Source organism: Syngnathus scovelli, chromosome 14 (assembly GCF_024217435.2).
Source record: "Syngnathus scovelli strain Florida chromosome 14, RoL_Ssco_1.2, whole genome shotgun sequence".
Classification (NCBI taxonomy): Eukaryota; Metazoa; Chordata; class Actinopteri; order Syngnathiformes; family Syngnathidae; genus Syngnathus; species Syngnathus scovelli.
In genome coordinates this window covers 10,359,333-10,377,378 of record NC_090860.1, presented here as the reverse complement: position 1 = coordinate 10,377,378, position 18,046 = coordinate 10,359,333, and the positions used below count along the sequence as shown (strand labels likewise).

The window sequence follows — 18,046 nt, the reverse complement described above, 5'->3', positions numbered from 1 at the left end:
CACTTGCTTCTTTTCTTTGCTGTGATTGGCTGTTGAGATTTCACTTTCGCCAAACCACTGGAAGCTTTCCCACCTCCTCTCTCCCAGTTTTACTGATGCCAAAGATACGCACTACAAGAGGTTTCACCCCCAATTATACTACGGTCGTATTTATTATCTAACAGGCTGTCATTGTGCGATAAATGCGGTGTTAAAAGTGCTTTAGAGTTGTTTAACTCCCCACGAATTCTGGCTTTATCACATTTGGGTAATTACACAACCAAATGAATAAAATAAATGGTACGAGATAAAATGACTAAGCAAACCCGTTGAAACGACTTTTTGTCATTGTTGAGACGAAAGACACGGTGATTGTAGTGTTGCTCCCGTTTTACTCTTTTCTTCTTTGTCTGGATGTGCGCCCTGGATGACAACCGCCCAGCCAGACGCAGCGGCAGCAGCAGCACCGGCGGCGGCAGCGGCTGTGGCGGTTTATTTATCATCGCGGCAGCCGAGGGAGGCGAAACACACCCGAGGGGGAGTTGGGAACGAAGGAGAGAAAGGATTTATACGTCCATCATCCAAGCATGGCTACCCAAAGCACGGCATCGTGCACCGGATCCACTCTGCTGCAACCCATCAGCGACATTATCAACCTCCCTCTCGACCAGGTACGACTACACAGTAGTTCGGGCTTTGGGTGGAAAAATGCAGCCCAGACTGCACATGACGCCGAGGCTCGCTAGCTATATGTGCACACAAGGCTAGCAGAATGATGCGCATCGCTAACCACTGCCCAATGTGTGCAAAAAACAGATTAAAAACGTCGGATTTATGCGAGGAGCACCGGTCAACATTTTGAGCTTGAACATCCCATCATTGACGACGTTAGCTTGCTTGCAACTACATTAATATCATTTGTCTCTTCCACATAGCCTTTTTGAGTAGTCCGTCTGTTATCACGCTCTATTGATGCGTTTATATTCTGGATTAACTAGTTACATCTCATTTCCATATTCACTTAAGGCCACCGGTTAACGGGTCCAGTTGCAATAGCTGAAAAGATGACACTGGAACAAATGTGGTCAGATTTTTCTAAAAATCAAACCCGAGGCTACGTTTTGATAAATATATATTAATACTAAATAGTTTATATTTCTCAGCATGTCTCGTTTTGACATTTGACGTGCCGTGATTTTATGCAGTGTGGTCCTACAGCGGCGCCTTGAGGTACGAGTGACCCGAGTTAAGATTTCTTTTTGCTGTCTATTAGCTGATTATTTGCTTTGATTTGAGACATTATATAAACTTGTAAATTTGAGATACGAATGCATTGGTAGAGCTAGAGGGGGGTCCGTTCAGCTCAAGGCTACTGTCAATCAAAACATAAAACCAAGACTTGTTTAATATTTACATACAATGGAAAACATCAGAAGCATGCAGGCTACCAGTTAGCATCTGCATGGTGGTGGTCCACCCATTGTTGTGATTGTATCTCAGTGTAAGTTGCGCAATTCCCATGGCAGACAGGCTTCGGAGCTATAATGGGAGTGTGAAATGTGCACCTCTTCCTCACCCTAGCTCCTCTGCCACCTCTCCCTTTTTATAGGAGTACGATGCCATTCCTCTCACTTTAAATAAAGCCTCAATTGCAAGCTCATGAATGATACGCTCAATGTGACGGAACCTCATTCCGAAAGACTCGTAATGTTGTCAGACATTGGACTGTCTTCGTCCACCCATCATAAACCTTGACTGACTCACCGGTCTTGCGCTTGAAGATATTGACCTGACAGTGTTGATTCCAGAAGAATCCTTGACATTTTACCGCTTACGCATCCTCTTCTTCCTCTGTGGATTTCCGCCTCTTATGTCCACAAAAGCACACTTTGCTTTCACTGGAGTATTTTTAAGCAACCGGTTCTTTTTAGAGTCAGAGCTCGTGTTGCGGCTTTCAACTGAAAAATCCCCAAGCCTTGTAAGTTTCGCATCTTGCAACCCTGTCATGATGTGCATCAATTTAATTGTGTAGGTGTCAACACTATTTCTCTGTGCACTCATTGCTCGCTAACCAACTGTGCAAGTCATCTGTTTCTGTGACATGTTGCACTTTGTCACAATAGTCGTCTTTTGTCACATTACAACAAGCCGTGTTTTGTGTCCCTTGCCTTTTCTACCAGGCCACCCTGCCCACATAGTTTGGAGAGCACCATTTTCTTTCCGGTTCTTTTCCATCCTAACTGTGATATTGTTGGTAAAGAGAGTTTAATCGGTGAAAAGCAGTCAATGCAATCATATTTGTATGAGTCATATTTTTAAAATTGGTCATCACGGCAGTGAAGGGGCCATGCTCCCTTCAATTGAAGAATGATGGTGGTCCACATATGCGGGCTAGGCTTCTGGTAATTGAACAAACTTGCATCCTTGAAATGGTTTTCTCGCATGACCTTTGATGCAGTTACAGCAGACTAAACTCCACACTGACAACAGCAGGGTTGAGTTTCAAATGATCATATTTCTAGTCTGGACTGCAAGATCTTGGATGGCCTATCATTGGATCAGCTCGGTCTAATGGGGAGAGTGGATCTTGTTGGCACTGATATTAATGTTTCCCCTGTTTTCTGACAGGGGAGACATCTTTGGCTAATGGCTAGACGGGAACTTGGAGAGTTTAATCTTGTTCGCGAGGTACATTTCCTCCATGACATATTTCAGGCTGAGCGGGGTTCAGTGTCGTCTTAAACAAGTCACTGTATGAAATTTAACTCAGGCCACTGAGATAGGTGGATTTTGTTGTTCTGTATGGACTCACCAATTTAATTTACATAACGGATTCACATCTTGTTCCCCCCTCCCACGGGAAAACATGGCTTTAAGCACTCTGTTCTTGCTCTTGTCCCAAAAGTACCTGACTTGGGACTGCTGATTTTGTTTTAAAGCCCTAGAGTCCAGTCAAAGTTTCGCTCAGCTCTCCTTCGAATTTAATTGGCTGCCCTCTGGGGAGTCTTATAACGGCAATTGATTTCTTCGCCCTCAGGTCTTGCTAATGGAATGCTGCGGGGCTGACTGCTGATATTATTATTATTATTATTATTATTATTATTATTATTATTATTATTATTATTATTATTATTATTATTATTATTATTATGTTGCACAATCAACACTAAATAACATGAGCGGTACGCACAGCAATTGCTTGTCCTATAAACTTCTTTTTTGGAATCTTCATACAGTTTTAGCATTTGAGGAATGTGCGGAGTAGGCATCTGCTGGTTGCAGAATTTACACTCTTGGCAGAAGAATACGAAAAACCCTTTTGTCTGTCTTTGTTGTTTTAGAAGTGAAGAACAGTAGAAGCTCTACATTCACCTTTAAGCTCTTAAAAATTTGGCTGATGTCCAAATTTAGGACATCTGTCATACTGCATGACGCCAGCTGTCAGTGGATCTCGCTCGACCAGCATCGTAGGATAACTTTGTGTGTTTGGATATTTACTTTGGGTTCCTTGTGGCTTTTGTTTTCTTTGAGAAGCACACCAGGAGGGCTTGGGCCGAAAGTAAACCGGGTACCATGGTTCAAGAAAAATAAATAAAATAAAATCAGGCTTTAAAATGGTGTCACATAAACAACATTGTTGTTTTCATTGCAAACTACGTTATAGAAACGACCCCCTTAGCTAAGTTTATGCGCCGGCCTTGATCCCCTCCCGGCAGGGTGGAGGCATTGCTGGAAACCTGCCCAAGTCATTGAGGGCAACAGCTGAAGCAAAGGAAACATAGCCAGCACACACCAGGCCAGGAACCGCTTGTGCATTTGGGCTCCCTGATGGAGGAGTGAGGTGCAATGAAGATACCCTTGACCCTCCCAAGGAAAACATCTTCTCACCTGACCATAAAAAGCCTGCCGAGGGAGGAGAGTGGGAAGAAGAAGTTAAAAATGACAAGTGAGCATGGGAGACTTTTGACGAAGTGTGGACACAGATGCCTGGAGGAGACTTGTGTTTCTCTCACACATTCTCTCCGTATATATTTATACACACACACACTGCATTTGAATCAGCAAGGAGCTTCAGGAAGCTGGCTTATCTCGCTCATACTTGCACCGGCTCTGACTTCCTCCTCCCACTCCCTCTGCCAGCGTATGAGGCTAAATGTTGCACAGCGCTGCACCGCCTCTGCCAGGAGGAACTGCCTGAGAGCTTATTGGCCTTAAATGCTAATCGCTAACTGGCGCCCGCCACCTATCAAAACATCGTGCACGCTGTCTAGCTTTTCCAACGTGTGTGATTTGGATATGCATAAAAATGACAGATGACCTGTTGCTTGTTCGCTCCAGTGCCGTACTTGAATAACTTCAGTGGATCGTGACACATTGTAAAAAAAATATGTAAATTGGCAGTCAACTGCGGTTGAGAGCCTGGTTAATTAATACCGTGGGGTCTCTTATAAGGCGGTAAAAACAGGGACAGCAGTGACAAGGAGGAATGTGATGAAGGGATTTTTAACGACTGCAAGAGATTCGTTTCTCATACATTGCCTTATTCAAGAGAACTGTTCCATGTTTACAGCGACAAGAAATATTCGTTGAAGCGTGTCACGCAAGCTTCGGCGCCTTAAATCCAATTGCGACATTTCAGAAGACAAACACAATTTGAAAGGGTAAGGCATTTAAAATTGTCACTCAGCTGGAGCTGAGCGCTCAATTCAATCGTCTGCAATCACTGCAAAACCATTTAGTAAATTTGACCAACCTCAAGTCCTTCTTTGTGATTGCTTTGAGTTTTTCTTTTCAGGTTAGGTGAGTTTTGAACAGCCGTTGCACAACAAATGCCATTCACAGTTTTTGTTTTTGTTAAGGTAGAGAATAGATGGAATGGCCTTCAAGGCCGTCTGGCCTACTAATATCCAGACTCAGATCAAATCAGCTGGTCTCTAAAGTAAAGATTTCTCTCAATCTGTGTTCCCATTTTCTGAACGCCTTACAAACCTCCCCGCGGCGCCATTGTCGAAGCGTTCCATCTGAAACAGTGCAAGCATCGAACCCCAGGGTATGTTTTCAGCGGATCAATAATGAAAAAAGGATCCATGTATTATGAATGAAGAAACGTTGTACCCTTGTGCAGAACCTTACAAAATGTTTATTCACTAACGTACAAGACAAGCGTGCTGATGGACGCACTCGAATGCCTTCCATGTTGCTTTTTAACAAAACCTCCACGTGATGTTTGTTACTGCGTTTGACGTGAAATGTTGTGATTGGTCTTGAGTTGTTTTGGTGGTAGAGCCACCTGCAGCTGATGGGAGGGGGGGGGGTACAAAAGTGGAAAGAACATGAAGTAGGATTATGCCATGGTTTAGTGTAAAACGTTGTCTACAATTAAACATTAACAGGTTTCACTGACAGAAAAAAAAAAAAAACAATTGCAGGTTCGAATAAAAAAAGATGACTCAGGCTTAATGATTCTTGTCGTTGACGTGCTGACCTATTTTCTACCATTGAATGATCAGATTATTTCTTATTTCATTATTTAATATTTCTTATTTATTATATTTGATTTATTATACTTTATTTATTATTTAATAATAAATATTTATGATTTATTATTTCAATAATTATAATAATAAAAAAATATTTATTTTTATTTTATTATTTTACATTATAGATATATGTATATATTTATATAGATATATTTAAAAAAAAATCAAAATACATTCTGAACTTTAACTCGAGTTCCACAGCAGTCAACTTGACTTCTACTTTGAACAATACAGTTGTTCCCTTGCACCCCTCCCAATCCACCACACCAGATTCCTTTCTTGCAGTGCAACATGCCGCGACCCAGGGAGGGGCTCTGACTTCACACTCACAACTTCAAGTTCCTCAACATTTAGCTCTTTTGTCTTCTAAGCCCTTCAGACACTTTTTAAGGAAACACCCACTTGTGCAAACTGCTCCTGTTTGATTTATTGTATAAACTTTTAGCACTGTGGAAAAATGTACACATTGCCAAACTATTTGTTTCGTCTTCATGCTAACGTTAAATTATTTGACGTCCACCCGGTGTGACGAGGGCCCGTGATCCAACGATGAATATTTCGGCCAGCCAGTCGCCGGCTTTCTGTTGGACCAGCCAGCTGTGAGATCCTCTGGAAAAGATCAGCGTGTAGTCATCAAAGCGTGAAATGAGTTTCAAAGCTGTGTGTTTGCGAAACACACCCACTGTGGAGCTCACAGCAGAGGAGGAGGATGCTCAAAGGGTCACTTGATGGGATTTGTTTATTACCGAGGCCTGGTTTTATTTTTAGCCCCGAGAGGTGAAGCAGGGTCTATTTTGGGCTGAATGATGGAAGGTAGCTGCCAGTCAATATGCACTAACCTCTTATTAACTTCCGGCTGCCTATGAATTGTATCCACTAGCAAATAGAATGGAAATACGGAACCTACTGTTTTGTTATCGGACTTTGCTTTATGCAAATACAATCGCAAAAGAGCCTTTTAGTTTTAATCCTCTTGCTTGGTTCCTCTTGTCTTTCAAATACCTCCTAGCGCCATATGACAACAGTCGACAATTGCCACCTGCTAAACTGATGAGCACACAATCGACACGGTTGTAAGGAACAACCCATAATCGATAAATTAATCAATCCCGGTTTGGTCTACTGCAGGGGTCAGGAATTAAATGATAATGAAACTGTTTTCGAGCTGGAGATCATATGACAAGCATGATAACAAATATTTTAACAGCACCAACAGAAAATTGTTATAGTCCAATAATATTTTTGATTTTCACAACAACATTAATTATACAGTACACAATAAAATTAGCATATACCTTTGACTATTTCTATGTAGTCCAGGACCTTGAGGCCAAAAGTCTGTCCACTTGTCAGGTCACGATCGGCCCCTGCTTTCACTTTCCCATGCACTTTGAGCTCCTGATGTATGCATTTGAGGCTATATCGGTCTCACCGACTCGCTCATAAATCATGCAAGAAGCATAGATAATGGATGGCGTGTTGTGGTGTCTCGAGAAACTAAGATCCAAGTTGCCGCAAATGTACATGTGGTTATATTGTCTAACAATTGTGCTTTTTTTCCGTGCAGGTTAATTTTGTGGCAGGCCAGTTGTTTGCGCTGCTCATGGCCGTGTGGTTCCGTCTCTACCTCCACCCCAGTAAGACCAGTCCCTTCGTCAGACATGTGGTGGCCACTCTACTGGGCTTCTATTTGGCTCTCTTCTGTTTTGGCTGGTGAGTCACTCCTTCACCATGTAAAATACATGCCATTCTTTACTTTCCTTCCTCCATTCCTTTATTCCTTCCTTCCTTCCTTCCGTCAAACAGTGGAATGTAGACTGAGCGTTCACTGATAGTGTTTTCAGGTGAGCTTTATGGTCTTCAATGACTTGAGTTCATTGTTGATTAAAGCAACAATGGGTGCATGTTCTCGTAAATAGATTACAGCACTTCCTTTTCTCACTCTTGGCCAAAGCAAATAAATCGATGGCGTTGAAGCAGATACCCAATTAGAACGCTGTCTGTCACACTGGAATAGACGAACAACGACACTTGGCACAATGCGAGTGTGCATTTTGAATGCTTGCTTATAAAACAGTTTTGACTTTAAATATATTATGATGAATACAACTGGAATAATAATTCCCCCAATTTCACAACTCACAATTGTCACAATCATGTAAATCTCAACAACAAAAGAGGAACTGGTCTGTGAGTAAAACTGATCCTGTGTCGCTGATAGGAAGTTGAATTAAAACAAAAAAAGGCGACTTAAAAAAAAAAAAAGTCCTGTCAATTTGGCAGCGAGTTTGTCTAAAATGGATCAATACAAAAGACTTTTATGTTGTTGAACGCATGCCAGACGATGAATGTTATTCGCTACATTAATAGGCTATAATCCCAGAGAGATTGCTGTGCCCTGCTAGGATTTAAAGCGCAAGCATGGGACGCTTTACTTAGCATTTCAAATTTAGGGTATAAATCACAAATGGACTTTCAAATAATGCTTATTGTACAACCAATGCAACTTTATGTATAATTCATACCTTAACTGTCACACTCTAATGGAACGAATTGATATTATGAATATAAGTCGGCGCCGATTGCTATCCTGTGACGGCAATGACGCATTTTGGGTTGGAAAAAAAACACATGGTGGATGATGATATGCGTAATTTCCTCATTTTGGGTGTCAGTCAGAGGTGACACAGCCGGAGATGACAGAAAGAAGCAAGAACAGTATTATTCCTGTATTATACTTTCTTGGTGTCAAACTGGTGTAATTGCCTGTCACTCATTAATCAAAAATATTGGGACAGCAAATTCCACTCTTCTGCAAAGACTTTCCACTCAATGTGGTTTTGCCCAGTCTTCCAGAAGGAACATTTGTGAGGTCAACAGTCACTGATGTTGGACCAGAGAAGGTGCCCGGTCCACAATCTGTCTTCTAGTTCATCCTCGAGGTGTTTGGTCCGTTGCCATATCAACAAGGCAGGCTATTAGTTGTCGTGTAGCCATTTTATCGTGCGTGAAGTTTTATTCCCTTAATTGGGGCATGGAAATCTTAAAATGCATTATATGGGATCATCTGGACAAGCATTATTATTGGACTATGAAATGATGTTGAATTTATTAGGACACTGTAATGAATGAATAAATAAATAAAATAAAATAAAATTACCCCCAATTTGGATTAAGAAAATCCAGATGTGTGTCTATATTTACATGGTGTCCCTCCCTCCAGGTATTCCCTCCATTTCCTGGTGCAGAGCGGTTTGTCCTACAGCGTCATCGTCTTCGCCGGCCTGGAGCACATGCACAAGTAAGCACTCGTCACGTTTCGCCCTCAGAAACAGCCGCTCGGCGCGGGACAAACGATATCAGCGTAGTAGAATCGACCGTCTGCGTTTGTTTGTCTGCCTCTGTTTGAGGCGTACGAGCCAGGGTTACGATGACAATGATTCTGCCCTAAGGCCTGCGTCTCATCAGGAAACACACACACACACACATGCGAGCAAACACACACTTTGATGCCAGAATCCAAGGTTATGAATGCAGGTGTAAACAGACAATGTTTCCCCGCGGGCTAAGCACTGAAAATAGATGCTAACAAAAAAAAATGTTTTTTCCACCAAAAGCAGCTGCTATGATTAAAGGCCTTAGCGTGACCATGACCTGAAACAAAGAACAGACTCATGCTAACTGAAAAAAGGGATATGATGGTGTCTCTGGATTGAGTATTATTATCGAAGCAAGCAGAGTTATTATTGAGATTGTCATGCAAAGGTGGTGTCGTTTTTGGGTGTTCCTAATCCCGTTAAGAGAGTAGTTTTGTTTTCATTTTATCCCGCAGCTTCAAGCTAGTCTTGGCTGCACTGTCGGTGTCAAAAGTTCCGCTCCAGGGCACAAACTCTGTGGCAGGATGACATGCTCCTCTTTGCCGCCGAGGGCGTTGAACCCTCAGAATTAGGTTTTTTTTTTTTTTTTGTGGTGACAGGCTGAGATTGACTCCGCTGTGTGCGACCTTGCACATGTTTGTCTGAGGATTATATTGTTAAATTCTTCTTATAAAATGGAATGCAAGAAACTGAAGCATTTTACAGAACTCAAATCTGACTCAGATGACAAGTTTCGCTCCCTCGCTATCTGATTCCTCTTGTCTTTTTGTTTGTTCTAATCATAAGACGTCCTCCACACCCTGAAGACCGGACCGGGTTCTATACCACTGCCAAAAAAAGATTAAGCGACTCTCGAGCTGTTGCTTCTGTTAACCCTTATGTGACTCACTGACTTTGGTCAGGGCAATTATGTCTATTTCAGTTCTGCCATCCTCGGACTGAGTGCAGTATGCCAACTTTACGGAACTGCCAAAAGCTTTTTTTTTTTCTTCTTCACTGTGGGACAAATGTGAAAACGGCCCAGCGTGACTCGTGACTCAAAACAAATGCTTTGTTCAAAATGCTAAGCATCGTATTTCACGGCATTCCCACTCTCCCGGCTTCCACTGTGCCACTCCCCTTTCTCCCTTTTGACAGTTCACCTGTTGTACATGTCAGGCAGAATGTTCGAGAATGTTCCAAGTGTGACACACAGCGCTACCTGCTGGTCACTTAGTGCAAGTACAAATAATGCTAACATTTCTTGTCTACTGGCACAAAAGAAGAATTCATACCACCTTCCAATTGACTGGCGGTCAAAAATAGAAAGATCTTTGGCATTTCATTGAGGGGTTGGATTAATACTTTGATTTCATTGGCCTTAGGCCTGATTTGCAGATAACCTTTCGAACAGTCCTGCTTTGTGTTGCAAGCTGTTAGATGGCATGTCATGTGACTTTGGTGCGGAAGCTGTGAAGCCTGTAGTGTGAATTTACTGAATCACAGCTGCTAACCGAGCAGATGGAAATTTTCCTTTGCACGTATTTGAATGGGCACGGTAGTATTGGGCTAGTGGAGGTGACTACCAAATACACAAACACAAATCAGATGTGGATAATGGTAGGATTCCCTGTTGGGCCTTCTGCAAACATAGCAGCTGCACACACAATCGTAAAAAGCACAGTTGTATGTTAGTGAGGGCAAATGGGATCATGAAAACGGATTAAAACTCCTCTAGTAAGCAAATACACGGTGAGCTGCTTAAATTATATAGTCCATTAAACATATATGTCATATATCCGTTGTAATCTACATGGACACCCGGTAGCTACGGAAATGCGGTCTTTAATGTAATATATGTCTTTATGTAATATCATTTATAATATCTTTAATGTAGCTACAGTTTTGATTGACGATGTCAGACTGCGATCGGCTGTCCACCTTTTTTTTTTTTTACTCAGGAAAGCATGAAAAATCTTTTACCCCCCAACAATTTTTCATCCTTATCTGAGTGCTTTCCCAATCAAAAGGACGTGTTGTGTCTTTTTTCCCGTCGTGCTTTGGCTCCGGCCGACGTGTTGTGCGCTCCTTGTGAGAGCAGCACAATCCTTTTATTGTTTGTAGCATGGTCGATGCTAGGTTGCTAACACTTGGACTGTACTCAGTCCACCCACAGACTCTTGTTCTGCCTTGGCTTTTTCTTTTGAAAGCGCTTACTTGTCTTTTTAACAGTGGCACATTGTTGGACGCTCCTCCGCCCTTCTTGAGCATTTCCATAGTGATGCCATTGTCTTTTTGTTTTTCACCACTGACAAATAGCCATTGATTGTTTCTGTTTTATTTGAAAAGGATGTCCCAATACTTTTGTCTGCATGGAGAATGTACTATATTTCAACGTCCTGACTCCTCCCATTCATCAATATAGATGACATTTTAAAATTAGAATGTCATGTTCAACATTACAATTTCTCATGACATGACAGTAAAGAAAGCGTATTGCTTTATTCTCACGAATAATTAATAAGTACAAGAGCTAGCTTGAAGATTATCCGGGGGGGCTCTTTTCATTCATGCGCCAGACATCAGACCGGATTGTAAGAATTTCTTTTTCTCTTTCTCTCCCTCTCTCTGCACAGGTACTGCTTCATCGTGACGCTCGGCTATTTGATTGTGTGTCAAATCACACGCGTCTACGTGTTTGATTACGGCATGTACTCTGCAGATTTTACCGGGTAAGCGCCAGACATCAGTATGTATGTCATGCTGTGATGATACTTGACAGAAAGGAATCGGAGAGCAATGCAGGGGGGTTATTCCACCGTGAGCCAATAAGATTCATCAATAAGGGAGTCACGCTTTTGATCCCTCCGCACTTTTGTGACAATTCAAGCAGACTGCCTGCACACTCCACAAGGTTGTTGCTTGGCAACCAGATCCAAACCAATACCGCCTGTTGGAGAGCACAGATTTCACTCTTTATCTTCTCTCCTTGTCCCTCTTTTATTTTTCCCCAAAGATATGGCATTTAATTACTTAAGTGAACAGCCTATAGTCGTTTTGACATCCAGACAGGAGCTTGAACGGCTTTTGTGTTCTCGTCTTCAACAGGCCCATGATGGTGATAACACAAAAGATTACAAGCCTGGCCTTCGAAATACATGACGGTAAGCGAAATACTACGATTTTTTTTTTCACGTGACAATGAGTAGTTTCTAAAACGAAGCACATGGCCACATTTCCGAGCCAAGTACTAGTGGGGCCAGACCAAAGAGTAGAAATACTGTTACGTAACAAAGCAATGACCCACTACGCCCTCTCGCTCAGTTAAACGGTTAAATGGCTGACTTAAAACACAAGTTTCGTTTTGCAAGGAGACACACGCAGTTAAAGCCGGGACATCCATTACATTAGGGCCAAGAAAGGTCACATCCTGTGATGTCATCCGGCCAGCAGGCGGCCAGCATATGACACTGTCAGATTTTTGGGGATCAAGTATCACGAAGTGTCACGTGACTGACTTTCATCTAACAGTGAAGGAAAAGACAATTTTATACGCAATTAAAAATTAAAAAACAGCCAGTCACCCTGTTGCTGGGCTTCTCATTGACAACGGTAAGCTCCGAAGACAAATATTGACTCAGCCAGTCCCCAAGACTCACAGCCGAAAAATATTTGTCACCAAGGTGCCGTTTAGGAAAGTGGACCCTTCTCTTGTTTTGGTGTAGCACCGCACTGTTGTTTGTTTAACCTTCGCTGAAGAAGGCCAGTTCCAAAGTGACATTTTGGAGAGAAGACGGGAGGGGGGTGCTTTTTCCTTTTTTTTAACTTACCTTTTAACAGCCACGTTGTAAATCACACAGACACCAGGAATAGCCTACAATTCATCACATTGAAGAAGAAAAAAAAAAAACTGGAAAAAGAGAACTCGAGTGCTGACTGTTGGATCTTTTTGGGGCAGTGCAAATGCCCCTCAAGCAGAAAGGGTCAATACAGATTTTTTTTTTCTTTTTGTTCATACTTGTGTTGTCTTGTTTGCAGGTCTGACCAAACGGGACGCACAGCTGACTCCAGGTCAGAAATACCTTGCTATCAGGTATGTGACACAGGTATGTTTTTACTGCTCTAGATAGATAACGAACGGGTCCTCGCAATTTGTGCCGAGTAGGAATGTAGTCCATTTTAAAGGGCAAGCGATAGCATGACGCAGACTCGAGTGAAATAATAATAAGCCCCACGTGTCTTAAGGATACGTTTCTCTTTCCCCAAACGTTTCGCTGAGCACGGCTGCGGGGGTTCAGCAAGAATGTAAGAAGTAGGTCAGGGAATTAATACATGACATGACTTAAATAGAGCAGAGATTAGAAGAGTCAACAGAGTGTGACATCTTGACATGTAAGGAAGGTTGAAGAGAAGGGCACCATTTTTTTTTTTTTAAAGAGAATTTTTTTTCCCGCCTCGCCCTGAAGGCGAATGCCCAGCTTGTTGGAGTACCTCAGCTACAATTGCAACTTTATGGGCATCCTGGCGGGACCCACGTGCGCCTACAATGACTACATGGCTTTCATCGAGGGCACGTGCTACCAACCGCGTCATCAGGAGAACGCCAACGGCAAGGAGAATGGCAAGCACAAGCAGAGCGAGCCTTCGCCCAAGGTAAGAGTCGCAACTTCTTAATAGAGTCAGAACTACATTAAAATTTAACATTATTTTTACTGTGCAGGTCTACCTGAAGATGTTTTTTTTTTTACACACTTGTGAAATGTGTTTGTCAAACTACACAGAGGATAAATATTAGAAGACAATCATCACAGTCTGGTTCAAATGTTACAAGATGATAGGGAACACAGTGTTTCCAGCTATTTTTAGCAACTTATCCCGACCTCTATTGACTTTTTAAAAGCCACGAGCAATAAATCTTGTGGCTTTTTGTGGCGTGCTTTGAGACGGTGTCAATTTTTCATTGTTATGATTTTCTATTTTCTTTCTTGGTCACTTAGAATGATGTCATCTCCAAATTGTGCACTTGCGCCATCTCTCTGGCCATCTACTTGTCACTTTGTAAGCTGATCCCAGTGGAGCGCTGCATAGATGAAGATTTCATTTACAACACACCCTTCTACCTACAAGTGGTCTACCTTTACCTGGCCATGCTGGCGCTTAGACCAAAGTACTACTTTGTTTGGACACTCGGTGAGTTCCATTAGAGACAAATTTGGATTTGGGGGCATTTTTACAATAAGTAATAAAACCCGTATATAAAATTTCAATTATAAAATGGAGCGTAAAGATAAAAAAAAACATATGGCATTGGATATCAGGCCATTAGATAAGCAGCTAACGTTTAATATTCGTATTACTTTGATGTTATTGTTATGTTAATATCCGATTCAAGCAGTAGGTCAAAAACGGACCTGCATTTTAAATGCAACCTTAACAATTTTGATATTAGAGCCCCCCCTGGTGCTGTAATGGAAAAGTGCACCGTGTTAATTCACTGGTGAATTCTAAGTAGGCGTTCATTTGTATGTTTCCCTTGCAGCCGATGCAATCAACAATGCAGCAGGATTCGGCTTCAACGGCTACAACAAAGATGGCTCCCCGCGGTGGGACCTGATTTCCAACCTTAGAATTCTGGACATTGAGGTTCAATTCTTTTCTCTTCATTATTTCCTCTCGTTGCCCCCAATTGAATCGTCTAAGCGCTTGTATTTTGGGGACTTTCAGTTTGCCACCAGTTTCAAGCTTTTCCTTGACAACTGGAACATCCAAACATCTCTATGGCTCAAAAGGTAAAAGAAGCACACAGGGGAGGAATGTTTTGTTGTATTTTAATGAATTTTTTCTTAGGGTGTGTTACGAGCGCTGTCCTATCAACCCCACGGCCGCCACCTTCCTGCTGTCAGCAATGTGGCACGGCGTCTACCCGGGTTATTACTTGACATTCCTTACTGGCATCGGGATGACCATGGCAGCACGTGCAGTAAGTACACGCAACGCTTCCTCCCACACGAATAAATTGGACGTAAATAAAAAAAATAACTGCTCAAGTGATTTCCATTTGCGGGTTTGTCAAGCCAAAGTGTTGCGCATTAATCATTAGGCGATATGTTTGTTCCCGGAAGTGTTCCTGAAACATCCATATATTTACTTTTTCCATCTTCCTGACTGAGTTCACCGCAGTTACTTAGCAGACCAACAACATACCACAAAATCTTTCGTATGCAATCATCATATATTAGCCCAATTAAAGTGAGTGCCTCGGTCAGTAAAAATAAGAATATTGATGGCGGCCATCCAAAATCTAGGTCAGTGTGAAGTTACACTGAAGCCTCCTTTATTGAGGAGGATATGTTCCAATTTAAAACTATCTTTAAAAAAAAAATGGTCACGGTCACTCCCTGTTGAAGTTCACTGTAAAACTGTAAAATTACAAATTACTATACACTGAACTTCTTCCAGTAGACCTCAAGGCTGCCCGAAATGTTCCGGCACAACGTTATGCTACACTACAGGCAAGGAACTCTAAATTTTGACTGTCTACTGTAAAAACCACCCCACCACCCCTCAAAAAAAATAACAATAAAGGTCGCTATAGTAGGGGTGCAAACGATGAACTGCAAAATAGTTGTGAATTATCGGATAGTGAAGCGATTTAATTACTTTTTTTTTACTTTCTTGACCAAGTTCAGATAACATGATTTTTTTTCTTTTTACTTTTAGGTAAGGCACAACGTCAGACCTTACTTCCAAGTCTCGGACATATCCAAACGCATCTATGATGTCATCACGTGGGCGTGGACTCAAGTTGCCATTAGTTACACAGTGGTGCCGTTCGTCCTATTGGCTGTGGGGCCCTCGCTCAAGTTCTACAGGTATGTCTGGATTAAATTGAGGGCTGATTACTGATTTTATTACGGCAATTAGTAGAGCAAGACTTACATCCTGTCCTAATGGGGGGAAATTACTGTAATATCTAACATGGCGGGGATATGAACGTTTCCCACTGCAGTTAATGAGACGTCATAATGAACGATTGTGAGAATTTATGAACGAGGAAATTAAAGCCGCTTTAACATGGCCGCAATAATTAGCAGTGTCCTTCTAAAATGGAGATTAAATCTGATTTTGCTTCGGGTTCATTGTGTACTGACTGATGTTTTTCTAGGTCTTGGTACTTCTGCCTACACCTTCTGTGTCTACTGGTAGCGCTGGCCCTGCCGGTCCGATCGCGACGTCGCGAGGCCAAAGGTCAACAGGGAAGCACGCAGATGGACGGCGGCACCACAAACAACTGCAGCCGGAAAGTCAAAACCACATGAGGCTCGGCACAAAAAGCATCAGTAGGACGAAACGGACACCGCTGGGAGCTGGAGTCTGTTTACGGACCAGGAAGCAAACATTTGGACGTGCTTGGACGGAACCTGACCATACTTCCAGTAGCAAGGGAGGACAGAGTGGTTGCATTACATTTTACTTGTGGAAAATGCAGATAAAACTGAATTCCAAGCTGCCTTAAACCCTCTATGTACCTGGCAGGTGAAACAACAACACATTTGGATGACACAAATACACGTGCGGTCAGTATGTGGAGGGTTTTTGTCACTGTCTGGATACAAGCCTCTGTTAGGTGGGAACGTTACGTTTATCATCAGCTGCCAACTTTCAAACAGGCCTTAGGATCCTCAAAATATTGATTTCACTCAACGCCGAGTTGACATTAATAATACGTGTTTTGTATTTCGATGTGACGACACTATTCCCCGACGCTTTCTTTTGCAGAATGAATAGAAAAGTCCCAAAGAGGAAACCCAGAGCTTGTCTGTCTCCAGAGATGGAAATGTCTCGCCCAATGGATTTTTACACAGTATATATTTTTGTTCTGATTTTTCGGCAAACTTATCAGCATCAAATATCTGTGCGGTTGAAAAGGGAGATGATTAACTCTGTTGTGACTTTGGGTAATTCCTTTCAAGGTGAGTTTTTTTTTCTAGTTAATTTGATTTTGATGTTCCTGTTTTTCACACCGCAGCCTTGCAACATGAAACGAGCCCCTTAAACGACAAATAAGTCAATACTTGCATTTCCGCAAATAGTGGCCTCTGCTTCAATATGAGCTAATTACTTGCTAGGTGCAGCATTCACTTTAAGAAATACCTCCTTCAAATCGGAGTCGTTTTTCATCACAATAAAAACAAATGACTGTAATTACTAGGGCTGAATGATTTTGAAAAGTAATTTCATTTTTTTCCCCCCTCAATATTGCGATTGCAATTTAATGTGATGATTTTTTCAAGATCCTCTTTCCATGTACACATAGACTGCACTACTTAAGCACTGAATTTATCTAGACACAAAATAAATAAAATAATAATGTAAATTATGTATTTAAAATAAAATAAAGCTTAGCAACTAGCCAAAATAGTTCTCAACATTACAGCCTTTGCGAATTGAAAATGAAACGAATGGAAAAAATTTTTTTTTTTCACTGCAATGTCAATTTAAATGTAATTGTTCAGCCCAAGTAATTGTCGTTGTGTTAAAGGGATAACTTCCAAGCCTTTTTTTTTTTTTTTTTTTAACTCTGTTGCTAACCAAAACAGCAACACTGTTTCAGGTTGACAGTTTCACTGATGAAATAAAGCGCGAGCTTTCTGTGCAATATCAAAGTTGATCCTGTGTTATGTGTAGACGCCGTCTTTGATGATTTGTGTTCTATGTGATCACTCCACAATGTTGCGTGACCATGTTTATATGTTTCAAGGACCTACACAATGTATTAGTTCTGTATCGTATTTGATTCTTCCCGACACTTTAATTGATATAAATCGTAAATACCTACCATCATTTGCAGCTGACAAAGTTCAACACCCATGGCCACTATTTGAGGAAATACGGAAATTATGATACTTGGCAGTTATAGCGACAGTGCTCTAAACACAATTTGTCACTTTTACACACGGACGTTAACTACTGAGCCAATTTGAACTCTGTTGCTAACCAAAACAGCAGCAGGAAAGCACTTGGACAATTTTTCATTTAAAACCAAGCGTGGTGTTTCATAGCAGTGCGCAGTATTAAAGGAGACCTTAAGAGGAAGGGGAAGGCAAGTCAAAATTTTGGTTCAATGCACCCCCACTACATGGTGTTTTGATTAATATTGCAATTGTGGAA

General features: G+C 41.7%; 1 protein-coding gene across 1 annotated transcript; it reads left to right on the top strand.

The window, feature by feature from the left end:
• The first annotated feature begins 404 nt into the window (after nt 1–404).
• mboat2a (membrane bound O-acyltransferase domain containing 2a) lies at nt 405–17,541 on the top strand. The gene is made up of 13 exons (XM_049741273.1): nt 405–650; nt 7,087–7,232; nt 8,743–8,820; nt 11,512–11,607; nt 11,984–12,039; nt 12,914–12,968; nt 13,342–13,528; nt 13,873–14,065; nt 14,415–14,518; nt 14,600–14,664; nt 14,723–14,855; nt 15,596–15,747; nt 16,041–17,541. Exons 1-13 carry the CDS (start codon nt 567–569, stop codon nt 16,192–16,194), a joined length of 1,503 nt encoding a protein of 500 aa, XP_049597230.1. The 5' UTR covers nt 405–566; the 3' UTR covers nt 16,195–17,541.
• Nucleotides 17,542–18,046: the final 505 nt, after the last annotated feature.